Below are 18,642 nucleotides of genomic sequence, written 5' to 3'. Positions count from 1 at the left end.
GAAGGATAATGACTTGCATAGTATTTTACAATTCTGAATATTTATTTGATAATTTCTTTCTAGGCATTTTGACAGATCCTAAATTTTTCTACCTGCAGTAATAATACGCCAGCACATATGCTATAGTATTCTTAAATCAATCAGCAAGTCTTGGCTCCTTAATTATGACCTTTCTATAATTTTTAAAAGCAATGACAATTTTAGTTGCAATGACCTAATCTTGTATCTCTATTATAAAACTCTACTTCTTTAAATAACTCCATATGACTAAATCATTTCTTTATTGGTAATTTGTTGCTGTGTGGGAAAAGGTGAAGAACTTATAGCACATATTGATCAGAGACTGTTAGCTAAAGTAGATCAAGCCCATAGGCCTCAGTTTCAGCTTCTCTGGAGTCACATGATTTTAGATAAGACTTGGACTACATTCCATTGTCCAACATGGCCGAAGAAGAAGCTGTATATCACATTATCTATTATATTCCACTGACCAACTAGGGGAATGGTGGACTTATGTGACCAATCACAACATATAGAGGGTGGGATTTTGGAGGGTTTTTGTCTGAAATGTATAAAAGCTGTAAGCATTTTCAAGGCTCTGGCCCTATCCTGCTGTGAGATTTGACTCACAGACCAGGACGGGGTCCGCTTCTCAAGATTCGAATAATTCTGCTTTCTATGAATGATCTCTGGGTATTCAATTTGGGGCAGGTCTTTTTGTCCCAAACATAGTCAAAATGGTTAAATTCATTTGGGTGTGGTCCATGAAGGATTTTTTAATTTCACTCTTGAGTTTTAGGTATTTCATAAGATCTGCATTTGAAATTAAAGGATGTATCAGTTATATTCAGTAATTAGTCTTTATTGTTTCTATAGAGGCAAATGTTGGTTACTGGTGAGAGTACTGGACTCAAGAGTCTTCTGAGACATTCACTAGCTGTGTGACTCTAGGAAAGTTATTTGAGCTCTTTGGGCCTCCATTTTATCATCTATAAAAAGGGAGGTTTGATTTGATGATTCCTAGGGCTCTTTCCAATTGTACATTCACGAGCCTGTGAAGTAGGGGCTGTTTGTCTCAGAAGTATTTCTGGGAGCAGCCTGTTTTAGCCTGTTTATCATGTGATCTAAGTATATCTATCAGTACTTGTAGAATCTGTCTTTCCATAGTTGTGTGGGCCCTGTTCTTTGTTAATTTTGTACGGGTTTTTGTTTGGATACTTTCCAAACCCATTATAATTGACTTTACTATGCCAAAAGTATGTACATCAAGACTGGCATAATGAAGGTGTTAATTGCTCTAGATACATTCTTCCTATTGAGGTATGATTTTAATATGCCAATAAGTTTCTCTATATGCATAACTACAGCTTTCTCCTTGATCACTTTTTTATTTTGCCTGGAGAAAAGCAAGATATTTATGATTATTGTTGCTGCCTGTTACTTCTTTCCATTTGACTTCTGGAGTCGATCTCAAAGCTTCTTTTTGTTTGTATTTTCCCCCAAAACAAAAGTTTCTCAGTACAAACTTTATTATCAGATTAGGTGAGTTGATTCAGAAGAAAGTAATTCAGTGATCAGACACTAGACCTGGAGTCATGAATCCAACCTGAATTCAAATTCTGCCTTTGTCACTAATTAGCTGTATAATCCTGGGTATTTCACAACTTCTGTTTGGCTGAATTTCCTAAACTGTAAAGTGATTCTAATAATAATAATACTTATCTCACAAGGTCATTGTAAGAATCAGATAAAAATTTATTTGCTTAAACAAAAATGTGCAGCATAATGTCTGGTACATAGTAATGGTTATTTAAATGCTAGTTATAATTATTAGTCATCCAAATATGGCCTCTCTGGCAGTGGTCATCCAGACTCTGCTTATTTAATATCTAGTGATAGAAAATACATGGTCAATAGAGCTATATGTGGATATTATTCAGCTTCTACATCATGCCTTTCAGGGCTTGTCTTTAAGAATCATGGATCAATTCCACACTATTATGTAGATGGTTTTCTCTTCATTACCAGTGGAATGACAACAGGAAAGCACTGCTACTCTTCCATAGTTTCAATGAAAAAGAATCTCTAAAGCTAGAATAGAAATTACAGATATGTCAAACAACTTCTAAACCTGAATGGGATGGATTTTTGCTCTTCTGGTTTTATCCCTATGTCTTTGGATTGCTAAAGTTATAATCTATACCAAGAAGAATTATAATGCTAACCATTGGGCAACCAGAAAAGGCAGTGTTAATAATATGACATGGCAAACTCCAATTCTCTTTAGCTGAGAAATTGGAAGCCATTAAAAATTTGGAGAAACTTCTAAGAGAATATACAGAGTGGAGCCATGCTTCTGTTTTCAGGCAACCATTCTACACACAAGCTATTCAGTAATAACAAATCATGACTTCATGACTTCCCAGGAAAGCATAGACTTGAAATTCTGCTATTGAAATGAGAAATGTTTGATAAAATATATAAAAATATGATGATTTGATGATAATTTATGATTTTCTAAATTTATGATTTTCAAAGTCAAATATAGCCCACAGGCATCTGCTTCTATATGAGTGTAATATCACTAATAACCATAAATTTTAATAGAGCAGAATAAACTTGAAAATGTTAATTTTTTTTTTTCTGGAGAATCAGTTGTAAAAAGTTGTAAAGTTACCAGCACATCCATATATTACCATATAAACATCACTTGAACTCAGAAAGAGTACAGAAAGTGACTCAGGGAATGAAGTCATCATCAAGAATAGAGGCCTGGTGACTATAGACTAATATAGTAATGATAATAATAACAACAACAATAAAAACAAATTGATATCATTTTAAAGCAAAATGATTTACATCTGCTGTCTCATTTGAGCTTCACAGTGCTACTGGTATTAGCTACTCCTCCTAATTTTATTTTAAGTGCAAATTTTGTAGGTATCCCTCCCATGATTTTCATCTACATTACCAATGAAAATGTTGACTATTACAGTGCCAAAGCACATTCTTGGGACATTTCACGAGAGGCCTCTCTCTAAATTGTTATAGAACCATGAATGATGAGTACTCCCCCAATTCTGCCTCCCCCTTACTGTATAGTCATCCCTTCCACATTATGGGGGTTTATGGGCACAGTGCCCCTTTGATCTGGAAAGTCTGTAAAAAATTTTATACTCCCTTCAGAAAAGAAGTGAATTATTATGGTATTAAAAGATAAAATACATTGTATTATACAATGCTATATATATATTTTATGCATTTCTGAATTTCTAATTTTTTCCTGTTGTTGTCTCTGATCCTTCATGTATCATCTGTGGCTTCGCAAAACTTTCTCCAAATTTCCATTTAATTTCTTATGTTGACCTGTGATCATCCTCAATTTCCTCATATATAAAAAGTGTTCAACTAAATGACTTCTGATGGCCCATGAGGCACTAGGTGGACAATATGAAGTCAACAATACCTGCTGTGTGATCCTGGGCAAATCATTTAACTTCTGCCTCAGTTTCTACAACTACAAAATAGGAATAATAATTGTATCTACCTTATGTGTTGTAGATCAAATAAGATTTTTTTAAAAGTGCTTACATGGTATCTGGCACACACTAGGTACTTAATGCTTATTCTCTTTTTCCTTTTCAACTGTAGGTCTGTATAATTTTGTGAGATAGAAAAAAGACTTCTGGATTTGGAATAAGAGAATTTAGATTTGAATCCCAGTCCTTTCTCTTCTTGTGTGACTTAGGTTACTTTTTGGACCTAATTTTGTACATCTACAAATGGGGGGATGGTGAACTATACTTTTTGGGCCTAATTTTGTGCATCTACAAATGGGGGGATGGTGGACTATAGTCTCTAAGGTCTTTCCAACCTATGATGCAGCTTATTACATCCTTCCCCTTTGCAAAGGCCCAAAGGCAATCTTACAATATGGATGACTCTTGTACAACAGGAGAGGACCTTCAAAGGAAGCCTGGAGTTCCCTATTCCAATGGCAACTCCTTGTCAGAATATCTCCAGTGACCCAATATCTAGTACTTCTATGATTTCAGTTTCTCATCTTCTCATCCCAAGCTTGATCTTGCCATTTTCTCTCTTTTTCCCCAAAGCCCCATTACCACCTGGTGGTCTCCCACAGCCTTCATTAGAATCTTAAGAAACTCCCCCTATTCCCTTGACTGGTGGAATTCATCTGCTGCCTTCCCCCTCCTTAAATCCTCAACCCTGACCAGCAAGCAGACTTTTCTAGTCCCAAGAATATTTATTTTCCATATGCTCTCCAGCTGGCTACCAGCTCAGTCTCCTAAGGGTTAAATGTATTTGAGAGCTTTCTTTGAATGCATTACCTTTCCTTAAAAAAATGCAATGCATCAGTGGTTAGAATATCAAAGCAACTACCAAAAAAATACCCACCATGTGTACACATGAATGTACACAAATTCACATTTGCACATACACAAACACTCATACACATCTCTATACTTAAAAACATTTAACTTATTTGAATGGGTTTCACAACTTTTTAATAAACTTTTCTAAATATAGGCATATAAATATATATATATTTGTCACAGAGATTTGAATAATAAATGGGGAAATTGTCCTGAATTCTAAAACAATTTAAATCAGCCACTCTCATCAGTTTTAAGCAATAGGTAAAAAAGCCATAGTTTTTTGATATCTCTGAGTATTTGCTTTTTCTATCCCTCTCATCCTCCTCCCATCCACAACATCTGGGCTTCTTTCATTCTCCCAGTATAGGCTGTAACCAAATACAGTCTGAATACTATAGGAAACAAACCCTGCAGCTCTTCAAAATGGATTTCACCAACTCTCTCTGTCTGTCAAGTCTCTCTCTCTGTCTCTCCCTCTGTCTATCTTTCCCTCTGTTTCTCCTTCCCTCTCTCTCTCTCTTTCTCTCCCTCTCTCTCTCCCCCTTCTCTTTTCCTACCTCCCTCCCTCCTTCTCTCTCTCTCTCTCTTTCCCTGCCTAGAAGGCCTCCATCTGGATCCCAACAAAAGCTCAGAATCTTGAGTCCTCAGAACGGATGTTTTCCATTTCAACTGGTGTTCAGTGCGGGTGCTCTTTGAAATGTCCAAAGTAGCTATTAAACTCTAAATGCCTGCTGTAATTTGAGAGGGGTTTGTGGAATGGGCTTGGGTTTAGTTAGGCTTGGGGGACGGGTCATTGGGGAGAAGAGGGCACAGAAGGGAGATTCCTTTTTAAAGAATTGTCATTTGGAAGTCCTAGCATATTTCTAGCCTCCTTGAACAAAACACATTGATGGCCTCAACACTGGCAGGGAAGGGGAGTAGGGATGGTTGAGAAGGAGGGGTGGGAATTGGGATTTGACTTACAGACCACTCCCTATTCTTTCTAGATTTCTGGAAAATTCTATACTTCCCTCTGAGAGATAACCTCATTCCAAGGAGAGCTAGAACCCAGAATGGCAAGGCTACAAAAATGATTCTAAGGCTATCAGTACCCACTTGCATGTTCACGTATGTGCACATGTGTACATGCAAGCTCACCCACACCCATAGAATGTATAACCTGGTGGATGTGTCTTCTTGGTAAAGCCAGACAAATCTCCAGGTAGCTGTAAACTGGCTATACAGATCTCATTCCTGAACATATGTTCAAAGGTGATAAAATAAATGCAGATGGTTTCTCAAAACCTCAGTGGAGGGTTTTTACATTGACTAAATGGACTATAAAACATCCACTCACACACACGCACACACGCACACACATACACACACACTCAAATGGGAAAGGGAAGAGAAAGGGGCTAAAAAAATCCTTTAAAAAATCAAATCTCAACATACTAACCTGGAGAAAACATTGTTAGACACTGAGAAAAGTAAAGCTTCCCTATTAACATCCTTCCATAAATTTTTGCAAGGAGTGAAAAAAAGAAAACCACAACAGAAAATCACCCAGGCAAAACTGCTAGCAAAATATTAGGTTTCGCCATTGGGAAGTGGTTAGAAATACCTTCTCCAGCCTGTCAATTGAGAAGGATTAAAAGTTAGCCACAGGGGTCGAGGTTGGTGGTTCCCTCCTTAGGGAAGCTAACCTCCTGCTTTGTTGGAAAGTGATACATTTTTGTTATGATTAAATTCTTACCTGGGCTTGGTAAGTCAGGCCAGTGGGCCAATCAGGGATATGGAGATGTCAAAATCTGATCAGAAATCCAGACTGAAGTGAAATACAGAAACTTCATAGATTTATAATTTGTCTAAACCCGTGCACTAATTATACTATTCCCTCTTCCAAAACACTCTCATAGATTTACAGAACTTTGGAAATGGAACTTAGTGATCATTTCATTCTAACCCCCAAAGAGGCAAGCGACACAAGAATCATTCCAGGTTCAGTGAACTTTTCACAGCATCATATTCAATCCCCTTTAGTATCCCAAGAAGGGGTGAAAGGTCAGGTCTCCTTAAGTAAAAATGGGCTGGAGGGGGGCAATGAAAGAGACTTTCTGCTCAGATACTTTGGAGTTCCCTGTATAGCAGAAGAAGTTAACTTCTTCCCTTCAGAAAAGTAGCACATGGGACTAGTGGATGGAAAAGCCCCATTAAAGGGATGGGAAAACTACTTCTCTGGACCTGCAGGCTTATTATGTTGACCTTGGCAGTACTGGAATACCTTGATGTGCCAATAAAGTTACTGAAACGGAACTGGTAACACTTCATTTCCCTGCCCCAGATTTCTCTCTGTTCCTTTCAAAAACCTTCAACATTCTCATTTGAATGTCACATTCCCAGGTACAGTCATTGACCTCTTCCTTCTCATTATATAGCCATCACACAGGTAGAATATTGATTCAAACTCTCATCTTGGTGGGAAATATACACGTCAAGTTAGTTAAGAAGCATTTATTAAGTGCCTACTATGTGCCAGGCACTGTGCTGAGTGTCAGGAATACAAAGAAAGGCAAAAACAGTCCCTGCTCTTAAGGAGCTCACAATCTAATGGGGAAGACAACATGCAAACAATTATATACAAAAAAAGATATGTACAGGATAAATTGTACATAGTCTCAGAGGGAAGACATTAATGTTATGGAAGACTAGGAAAGGTTTCTCAAAGAAGGAAGCATTTTAGGTGAGATTGGAAGGAATCCAGGGAGCAAAGGACAGAGAGAGTTCTAGGCATGGGGAACAAGCCACAAAAATGGTCAGGATGTGAATTGTTATGTTCAAGTAACAGCAAAGATGCCATTTACTGTATCAAAAAAAAGATATATATGGTGAGGGAAGTAAGGTGAAAGAAGATTGGAAAGGTCGGAAGGAACCAGATTGTGAAAGACTTTACAAGCCAAACAGGATTTTACATTTGATCTTGGAGGTAACAGGAAACAACTGGACTTTATTGTATGTGGAAGGGGGCATGGCATGGTCAGAGTCACATTTTAGAATATATTTAGGAGCTGAGAAAAAGATAGACCAGAGTGTGAAAGAGACCTGTGGCAGGTTAGGGGTAAGGGAACCAACCAGCAGGTTATTGCAAAGTCCTGATGAGGGCACATTTTAGGCTAATAGAAGTGTCAGAGGAAAGAAGGGGGGCATATAAGAGATATTATGAAGGTAGAAAGAGTATTCTTAGTTGATTAGAAAAAAAGGGGTTCAGAGTGAAGCTTTGAATGACCCTTGAGTTGTGAGCCTGGGTAACTGGAAGGATAATGGTACCCTTAAAAATAAGGGGGAAATTAGAAATAAGAGAAAGCTTAGAAGGAGAGATAACAGCTTCAGCTTTGGATATGTTGTGCTTAAGATATCCATAGCCTTTCTCACTATGGCAAATTGTTCCAGGGGCTGAACTCTGTTTTAAGTAAGGGCAAGCATTTGGGAAGGTAGAGGGGCTTTGGCCCTAAGTAGGATGTTTATACAGATGTTTAGGTACACAATGTGAAAAGTTCCAGGTTAGACAACAAAGTTTTCTCTCCCATCCTTTGACCAGCCTGGAATGCCATTCTTCTCTTCTGCTTCCTACTTATGCAAACTGGAAATGATGATGGGGAGAGAAGAGATGGGGCAAGAAACCTACTTAATGAATTGATGAAGCAAGAACAGAGGTATCCCCAGAGGGTGAACTCATATAACTTACAACAAAACAAAACAAAAAACAAAACAAAAATTTGTCCAGGATACTGCTAGCTTGAAAATGTCTGACCTAAACAAGATCACAAATCTTTGTCTTTCAATAATTCATGGCCAAAGACCCTGAGACCTGCTCTTGGGGGTGCTAAGCTAAATCTTAAATTCCAAGGCTGCCTAAGAGACGAGAGGTTTCCTCCCTGGCTCCTGCTACCATTCATTAGGGTGAGGGAAGCATCCAAAAACATAGGCTGTCTCCAGCTGAAAGTCCAAGTAAAATCAATCTTTATCACCTTGACAGTAATGCTCCTGCTCCCTTCTCACAATACATAAACCTGCAAATATAGCTTTGGTTCACACCAGGTATATCAATTCAGACCTCAATTCTGCCTCTACTGCTCTTTATGCTATGGCCTTGAAGATTACACAGTGGAAGTAATAATTACAAAAATGTTTCATGTGGATAAATTATGCTGCCTGTTCTTTCCTCTCAGAACCATAACTTTAACCCTGAAAAGTACTGTTACCAAATAGGGTAGTGAGGTGTGGGGGTTGAAGGGTGATGAAGGAAGAAAAAGAAAAGTCCAATATGTACTATTTTAGACTAACCAGGTGGTAGGTGGAGGGAGCATTGAAATTCTCAAAGCCAAAGCTACATACAAAAACCAATTTGAAAAGATTGATATCAAACAGTACATTGCATTGCCATATGCTCTATATATAGCCCTGTAGAATATATGCTGCTGTGTACAAATGACAAATTAGAGATTTTAAATTGCTTACTTCAAGGATCTTCGATTTGCTTGTTGTGGTACAAATCACAATTTTTCCTTGTTTCAGCAAACTTCATGCACTGCTGTGGTCCCAGGCCCTAGTCAAATTATCACCTGGTAGTCAGCCTTTTGGTGATGAGCAATTATGAAGTTAGTTAACCTGGTCCTTAGAAAGTAAAACTATAGCACATATCCTTGAAGCCTTTCCTTCTTGGTAAGATCTTCTAGAGCTTGCGCTCTTCATAGAATAGTCTTTGTGAACCTGGGATCACCCTCACAAAATGAGAAAGAAATTGAAAGTAGCAAGTCTGTTTTTTGATTGATACACAAAGACCTTACGCCAATTCTCCACAGAATAACTCCCTTGAAGCACCGGTTCTAGTCACGCTCTCAAACACAAAATGGAGCATGATTTCATCATCTGGAAGTTAAAATACCCAGGATCCTTCGTGTGTATTTTCTTTCATCAAAATTTGTTAAGTGATAATAGTACCATTCTCACTTCATTGTTTGCTTCCTAAACTGGGCAGGGCTCAGCCCCAAGCTATACCTTACCCAGTCAAAACAGTAAACACTCTGAGTTCCCACTTTTCAAATACCCAAAGCAGAAATCAACTATATATGGATGTGGCCAAAGACTACAGATTACTGAGGAGGAAGGGGATGTACATATTTTACATTTGCTTATCTGTGAACATTTTGTTTTCCCTTGGTAGAATGTAAGCTCCTAAAGGACAGGGATTATTCCTTTTCTGTCTTTGGATCCCTAATGCCTATCACAAAGCAGATGCTGACTAAATGAATTGCAAAGTGGATTGAAAAGACAGCAACAGTAGGTGAAATTCAACTAATCACAAATAAATACTATTTTATGATTAAATTATCTTTTATATATTATTTTCATAAGCCACTTTGCCTTGCTTCCTGGTAGCCACAAAAATAAAAGGTCTGTAAAAAAAAGTTTAATTGTTTCCCCCCAAAAAAAACTTTAAAAAGGAAACACAGGCATGAGGTCACAAAAACAAAACCAGGAACAACATAAAAACTCCAAACAATTGTGTTTGGAAGAATCTCCTAAAACTAAAATTGCCAGGCTTCTGGTAATTCTACCTGGCAAAAGAGACAACACAGCATACATATAAATACATAACCTTGACAATGAACTTGAGAGTTGGAATGGAAGTTTTTCTTTGGAGGCTAAAGGGCATCATCACTTGCAGTGGAGAAGATAACAGTTTTTTTAATTAAACATTAAAAAGTATATAAGGGGTATAATGTGTCTATACACAACTCTGAAATCATTTGATTTTAACATGTTTACTAAAATGACAGTCATGGCATTGACAATACTGAATGCAAAATACTGGTGTACACAGATTTTACAGAGAGGCTACTGAGAGAGCAAGAGCACAAAACACAGTCTAACAGATGGTAGAGGCCTGAAGGGAGACAAGCACACTGATTTTATTGGGGAGAAAAGATTATATACTGTAGAGTCGCTGAAGTTTAATAAATAAAGGTCAACTTATAATATATAAAAACAATATAAACATTTATATGCTACATGCATATCATATAATTTAATGTAATAATTTATATATGGGGAGAGATGCCAACTTATGTTCTTCCGATTTTCCTTGACAAGGCACAAACACAGGATGTGTCTATCCTTATCCATCTCCAGCCCACAAGTTTGTTGTTCTCTGAAGTCAGTGCTCGGACATAGGTCTGCGAAGTTTTGCACTGAGAGTTCCAGTGTTTGTCATCAATTCCCCTGCAGCCGTTTTTTACAGGTCTGGCTTCTTTACATCTGGTTTCATAAAAATACTGTTTGACAGGAGAGTTGCCGGTTTTTATCTCCCCCAGCACAGTTACCTGATGTCCCCGAATGTCGATGGCAGATGACTTGTCTGTCACCCACAAACTCTCACTGTCACACACAGAATATTCCCCACGATGACTCTTGTGCTCAGCGTACCTTTTTCGTCGGGAAGTTCTGTTCACCACCACTGGGTTACCCACAAAATCCTCCATAAGGTATAAGGGTGGAGGTTCCAAAGGGGTGCTATCACTCAACAAGACCCGGGGAGAGTTGTAGCGTCTCTGTTGGCGCAACAATTCTGTATCCATTGCAACCATGGGTTGGAAGTCTGATTTCAAGGGCTCTGCCCCCTCTGGGTCCTGGGAGGCTTTTGGCAGGGTGCTCTGGTAGTTTTCCTTAACATCTACCATCTGCTTGGAGAGCTTGTTTTTCAAAATGTCTGCCTGGATCAATTTGATGATGAGGGAATTTAATGAATCTTCTGGCACACTCCTCTGCTCCATGTTGTTAGCTTGGATGCCACGGAGATAAGCGAGAAATATCACATAAAACAAGATGGACATCACCTTGTTCACCTGTAAGATCTGAAAAAGGAAAACACAAAGATTAATGGGGTCTACAGTGACTCAGTGTGGTGGGTCCAAAGATACAGTTTTAATCAATGTGGCTCTCAAGGCTAAAAATGCCTAGAGAACTCACCTGATTCATCCCCCCTTCCCCAATTTTTGTGGATCTTTTCTAAAATTCATCTTGATAAATCTATAATATTTGAGGCATTAAAATCTTTTCTCATTTCAAGAGCTCTTAGATCTTCACTCCTTCCACATCTGGAGTAAGACTGAGATTCCAGTCTGACTTTCACTTACCACCTATATGACTTTGTACAAAAATCACTTCACAAGTCTTGCTCTGAGGTTTTTCACCAAATGAGATATTTATCAAGTACTAATTAGCACAATGTCTGGTGAATAATAGAGGCTTAATAAATATTTGTTTCCTTCCCTTCTTCATCTGACTTAGAAGATTAGTCTAAGTAAACTGTGAGATGCTATAAAGTTTAAATCCTATGATGTTACAAGAAACTTGTGAGATTTTGGATGGATAGATTTTTATTATCTGCTTTTGGGAGCACAGAGGAAGACGGGAAGGAAAACCAAACATCAATTCTTTAAACAAAATCATATTGAAAACTATAGAACGGAGAAAATCTTCTTGAGGCAAATATCCAAGTGGCAAGGTTTGCACCAGAACCTCACTTTCCTGACCCAATTCCTTTTGAAAGAAGGATAGTCCAAATCTATATCCCTCTTTTAATTTTCTGATATAGGATGGAACAAGAGGCTATTCTTGCTCCTTATATCACTCTGGAATGAATAGACAGATGGATAACCTGGAGACAAAAACAAGAAGAAAACATGAAAACTGGCCCCATGATCTTTGTTACTGTTGCTGTACTGAACCTGCGTTCACTTTGCTATTTATGATAGAAAGTTTGGAAAAACACAGATCAGTGCGCTCCAATTTAGCTCACTAATCCAATCATTTTGTTGGCTAGGTTTAACTCAGAGATTCACTAATTTGTTCATTGAACATACATTCATTAAATACCTACTGTATGCATACCATGGTGTTAGCTTCTGAAGATATCACAAAGATTTAAGAGGATAACCCCTAGTTTAGGGCAGAGCAGACAAAACAAAACAAAAAAGATATATTAAAAAAATTAACTTACACTACACATTGCAGCAGAGAGATGGAGGAAAAGCATTACATGAGGTCTGCAGGAGAAAATGTTATGAGCAGAAGGAAATTAGGAAAAACCTCCTAGAAAGAGTGGCTCTTGAGATGGATTTTGAAAGATGTATAGAAAATTCAACAGATAAAGTAAGAACATTTCAGAGATAAGGTCTGAGAATTCTAGCCTGACAGAATTAGGGTTGATCTAGAGAGATTATTTTATCCATCTTGCTTTCAAATAGGATTACAATTAAATAAGTCATCATAGACAAAGAGTCTATAAGCATAAATGTACAGAGGACCAGCTAAATTTCATGATTACTTTGTTAAATGCTTTGGGTGTGGAATTAAGACTACATTTAGTTCAATTTCTTATATGCTAACAGGGAGACAATACAAACAACAGATGCCACACACATAAATACAGTAATTATAAGAGAAAGGTTACTGTAACATGGGGTTGCTAGTGGTGACCTGCCGCCCCATATGGTACTATTGAGTTGGGCAATGGAAACATTGAATCAGGGAAAGCTTCAGGGAGGAGGTAGGTTTGAGATACAATTACAATTAAAGGAGGGAGGGATAAGGCATGAGGGGTAGAAGGGAAGATGTTAGCCATGCTTTGGATGAATTGGGAAAAAAGGTCTGAAACTATATAAAAATGACAGCATTATGAATCACAGCAAGCCCTACTCAACTGAAACAAGGGGTATAACTCTTTCTTTTTCCTGTCTCTCCCCCTCCCCACCGGTTTTTGAACTCTTACCTGTTCTTCTAGACCCAGATTAAACATTACCTTCATGAAACCTTCCATGATTCCCTCAGATGATGATGAGCTCTCTTGTATGAACCATGAAACTTGGTTTCTATACTGCTTTTAAACACTTAACACAATTGGCTTTGTTCCACAGGTATTTTGTCTATGACCAGTGAAATGTGGAGAGAAGGAGAGGGGAAAAAAACAAGAAGAGAGAGAGGGAAAGGGACAGAGAGACTTAGAAACAGACAGACAGACAGAAAAAGAGAGAGAAACTGAGACAGAGATTCAGAGAGACAGACAGAAAAGCAGAGAGAGATGGGGGAGGGGGAAGGAGGGGAGGAAGGGAGGGAGAGAGATAACAGACACAGAAAGAAATTGGACATAGAAGCAGGACATGAGTTTGAATCCTGGTTCAGATGAACAAACTTCTTAACTTCTCTGAGACTTAGTTTCCTCTCTTTTAAAATAGGATTGATGATTATATTACCTACCTCAGAAAGTGCTGTGACAAGAGTTTTGTAAACCTTAAAGCACTGTGTAACTTCCAAGGAGCTCTCTGAGGGCAAAGGAACTGATTTCTATATACTTTTGTATTCTATTCTGTTTAATTGTTTGCTGAATTAATAACTGAACATAGCTGATGAGAAATGGCAGGTAGGACAGGTTCAGCTGTTGAAGATTTTTTTTTTAAACAATAAAATATTTTCATTTGGTTAGAAGGGATAAAGGAAGACATTTGACTTAGCTAGGAAGACAGACTTAATATGATTAGATATATAAATGACTTTGGGTTGCAATGTTGATGCAATTTGGAGCTAGGAAAATTCTGAGCATAGTGAAGAGGGTTAAAAAAAAAAAAGGAAGGCTTACCTGTTTTAAGAGATTTCTACAAGAATACATATCCTTCTCTATAAATAACAGCAATCTACAAATCAGTATACTGGTTCCCTGCCTCTTGAAGCAGAGTTCTATCCATTATATACCATATATCCATGCTATATATCTATACCATTAGTTCACCATCCTATATATTCAATACCTGAAAGAAATTTGTACAGGATTATAGGATTAAAAATACCACAGGTCAAGAGAAAGGGAGAGAGAGAGGGAGAGGGTAGAGAGAGAGATAAAGGAGAAAAAAGGCAAGAGAAATAGAATGAGAAAATGAAAGAGGAAAGAGACAGAAAGAGAGCAAGAGCAAGTACTCATACATATGTACCTATTGCTATACCTTTTTTTACACACATGTTGCTGCTGACATTAAACAGGAAAAAAAAAAATACCCCACAGCAATTTGATGGTTGTCTTGGTACCATTTTGTATGCTAACAAACATTTGCAAACTCTCTTCAATCTTAACTTGACAGCAAGGTTCCTATAGAATCCATCCTGACAATTCTGGATTTCTTTTCCAAAGATGGTGCCAATTAGAGAACTTTGAATTATACATAACCAAATGGGAAAGGCCCTTAAAACTTTAATCGATTCCTTTTGTAGGTGGAAATACCAAAGACTTAAGAGGGAAGGGAAGGGAAGCAAACAAGTATTTATTAAGCACCAACTATATGACAGAGGACAGCTAGGTGGCACCATGGATAGAGCACTGAACCTGGAGTCAAGAAGAATTGAATTAAAATCTGCCTTTAGACACAAGCTCTGTAATGCTAGCCAAGTCACTTAACTCTCTTTGCCTCAGTTTCCTCCCTATAAAATGAACTGGAGAAGGAAATAGCACTATCTTTTTCAAGAGATCCCCAAGTGGAGTCACAAAGAGTTGGACACCATCAAAACAACTGAACAATGACATTATTCAATTGGAACCAGTTCTTACTAATTCTGAGGTCAGTGCTTTAACTAAAGTGTCACCTAGCAAAGTTAACTAGCAAATTAGTGGCTGGGCCAAATCCAAGAAAATACCTGTTAATGCTTGACTAGTTTTGCTAATAGTCAGTAGTAGAAATGACAAAAATGTCATAGCAGAAGCAACTTTAGAAATCTTTTAGTCTAATTCTCTTATTTTATTGATAAGGAAACTGAATGAGAACAGTAAAAAAGATCTGCCTAAAGCCTCATGGTGAGCAAATAGCAGGGATGGGGTCTTGAACCTAAGTACCTCATTGTGTAACACTTTTTTTTTTTTTTTTTTTTTTTTAATTTGAAACAAGACTGTCTTTCAAGAGGGAAACGAAAATGATCCTTTCCTGAGTTCCAGGTGGTGCAAATGTCACTGCTAAAAAGAACTGAGGATCAGTCATCCAATCAGGAGGTTTGTATCTGAACTCTTGCAATTCTGTGTAGGCCAGGAACCATAGCAATGCTCCCAGACTCACATGTATCCCTTGAGCTCAAGAATACGCCAGGTATTTTGAGCCCAGGATGTAGAAAACACTCTGTGAGGTAAATACTCCATGGAATAGGAGAAGCCAAGTCCTTACACACACACCCACACACGCACACACACACGAACATGTGCATGTCTGCACCCATGCATACACAGAACTGGCACATAGTAGGTACTTAGTAATACTTGCTTGCTAATTCCCCAGGGGTTGGGTGTGGGGTATGGAAAACTATATGGAGGAAGTAGAAACTGAGTTGGGTTTTTGGATGCTTTGTTTATAATTTCTGAATTTCCCAATATTTTTCACATTTCTACTGTGTTTACCCTAGAGGAGAATTAGGCAGTTTCCTAAAGACCTGTAAGGCAACCTTCACTTAGAGCACTGAGGGAAATTCAGGGTAGGAAGGAACCTGAAGTAATCACTGATTACTCTGCTCACCTGTCTAGTACCATTGACCTTGTATACACTGATTTGTGAAGGTTAATAAAACTTGTATTTTTCTTATGTAAAGGAGAAAACAATTGTCTGAGTTATCTTGGCTATTACTGGATAAAGACCCATTAAAGATCCTAGCAAAATCCCTTTACAATTTGGACCCAGTTCTTCCTAATTTTGAGGCCAGTGTTCTGACTAAAGTGTCACCTAGCAAAGTCACCTAGCAAATCTGTAGTTGAACCAAATCCAAGACAAAATACCTGTTAATGCTCCATAGAGCCCTCTTCCCCTGCTTTGGGTTTTCTATGACCTTGATCAATGCTTATATGCTTCTCCTTCCATATTAGATTGTTTTTTTGTAGTCAGAGAAAACAAACAAACAAACAAAAAAACTCCAATAAAGTTTAACTTCTTCTTGAAATACCTCTCCCCTGCCCCCAAAGAGCAATTTTTGGTTCGTCCTTGGTTTGGTTTACACATGTAAGTTTCCCGAAACTAGTTTAAATGGGAGAAAGAAGAAAAGGGTACATAAGATGGCACAAAGTTGGAACATACAATAGTCTGTGTTTGTTATTAAAAAGTATTTTTGGTCTTGGGACCATGAGATCTGGCCTTGGGACCTTATTTTTCTACTTCCTAGAAGTGTGATTTTTGGGAAACTCATTTACCCAAGTCTTTTTCCATCTGTAAAATGGGCATAATAAAAAAAAAAAAAATATCTGCTTCACATTGTTGTTATGAGGAATCCTGCAGTGTCTTAAACATGTGAATTGTTATTACGAGAAAGATGGCACACATGTTTTAGGTTAAAATGTACCTCTAAGGGACTCTTTTACTATGTCTTTTGAGTCTAAACTATACCCCTAGATCTCTTTCTAAATTCAGTTCCATGGAATAGAATTCATCTCAGCCAATTGCAGGGCCTGAGGGGGGAGGGGGAGAAGGAGGAAGGGAGGTTCAAGAGCGCATCAAAAGAATTTTCATTTGGCTTGTCTTCAGTGTTGTCAAATTCCATAGAGAGTTTATTTCCAGAGGCTATACTAGTACTTAGTTCAAGATAGAATTATAATCATATGGCAGGTGGGGCAATCTCCCATGATGCTAGGTCACTAGACAATTTCAAGGGATTTCAAGTCACTGCTGGTATTTCTGCACTATACCCTAACTCTTAATTAAATACACAAGATGAAGGCTAATCTTACTCTCAGTCATTGCTCCATAAAGAAAGTTCCACTGTATACCATATTTTCATCTCTATCCTCACAAAGAGGAGAGAATCAGGCATAGATTATCAGAATTAGAAAGCAACTTGGAAATCAGCAAATTGAATCATTAAGGATCAGAGTTGATAGAAACAGGTCAGAGGGAAGTCATCTCTGGACACCACTCCTAATAAGCAAAAATCCCTTTTGATAGATATTTCCCTGCTTCCACTTTAGATAATGCTTATTGTTAGGAAGCCCATCTTCATATTGAGTCAAATTTTGCTTTTCTGCAGCTTCTACCAACTGCTCCTAGTTCAGTTCTCTAGAGCCAAAGAGAATTCTAATCCTTTTTCCAAATGACAGCCCTTCAACATATAGAACAGAACCTCCTCCCAGCCAATTTCCACTTAGTGAAATTCTCCTCCTTCAAGATCCAACCCCAGTGACATCACCTCCACAAAGCCTTCCAACTAGAAATAACCTCTTCCTCTTTAAATCTCTAAGGTGTCTCTGACCTCTCCTATTCATTGGAACATTTTCTAATTGAATTATATTCATTTGTGTACATGTCTCCTTCTCTTCCGATTAAGTTGTGAGCTCCTTAAAGGATAAGACTTGTCATTTTTCATCTCTTAATATTAATAGGATCCTGAATACATACATACATACATATATATATGTATATACACATATTAATTCACTCAACAAATATTAAGTGTCTATTGTGTACAGAGAATTGTGTTTAATACTGAGGAAGGTACAAAGTCTGTGTAATTCTGGATATCTCTTCTCAAGGAAATTATCCCTTTTATTTTATAAACTAAGAATTGAAGTGGAAATTGTGTGAGGAAAGTCAGGATATGATGACAGGTGCTCTAACTCCAAAAGAGGGAACTCTGTAGTCATCACCCATCACCTGGGAGGGTCAAATCTTTTTGAAAAAAAAAAAAAATTGCCAAGCATACATGTGGCTTCAGGACAATTCTGGGGATTGAGGGTACTCACAAAATATTGAAGCTAGATGGATCTTTAGAAATCCTTAAACATAACATTATTAAAATTTTTATTAGTGAGCATTTAGAAAAGGAAAAGGAAAATACAGCTATCATGGCCTTATTTAGGTCAGGACATACTAAAGTAACTAATTTTTTTTGACAGAATGATGGGATTAACAGTTTGGAGGGATGCTACAGATGTTGTAGAATGCTTTGTTGGATTGAGGTTAGTAAGTCTCTCATTGTAAATTATGAACAAGAAAGAGAGATGTAGATGAGATGAGAATATCCTTAGATGAGTACCAAATTGACACTGACTGGACCCAAAAACTAGAGTAGATTGTGGATTGAAATAAGAGGGAGGAGAGTCTCTAAAAGAGGGCCCTAAGGATCTATTCTTGGTGTTATGCCATTCAACATTTTTTTTTTTTATCAATGCCTTGGATGAATTAATACAAAGCAG

General features: G+C 37.7%; 1 protein-coding gene across 6 annotated transcripts in view; it reads right to left on the bottom strand.

Moving 5' to 3' along the window:
• Positions 1-6,878: 6,878 nt before the first annotated feature.
• Positions 6,879-18,642, bottom strand: part of NTF3 (neurotrophin 3) — a 140,177-nt gene continuing 128,413 nt past the window's right edge. For all 6 annotated transcript variants that reach the window (XM_074269004.1, XM_074269007.1, XM_074269002.1 and 3 more), the window contains one exon: positions 6,879-11,290. In XM_074269004.1, the coding sequence (XP_074125105.1) occupies positions 10,502-11,290 (789 nt within the window). In that variant the 3' untranslated portion in view covers positions 6,879-10,501. The remainder of the gene's footprint in view (positions 11,291-18,642) is intronic.

Source organism: Sminthopsis crassicaudata, chromosome 5, assembly GCF_048593235.1.
Source record: "Sminthopsis crassicaudata isolate SCR6 chromosome 5, ASM4859323v1, whole genome shotgun sequence".
Lineage (NCBI taxonomy): Eukaryota > Metazoa > Chordata > Mammalia > Dasyuromorphia > Dasyuridae > Sminthopsis > Sminthopsis crassicaudata.
This window is presented reverse-complemented; position numbering and strand designations above follow the sequence as displayed.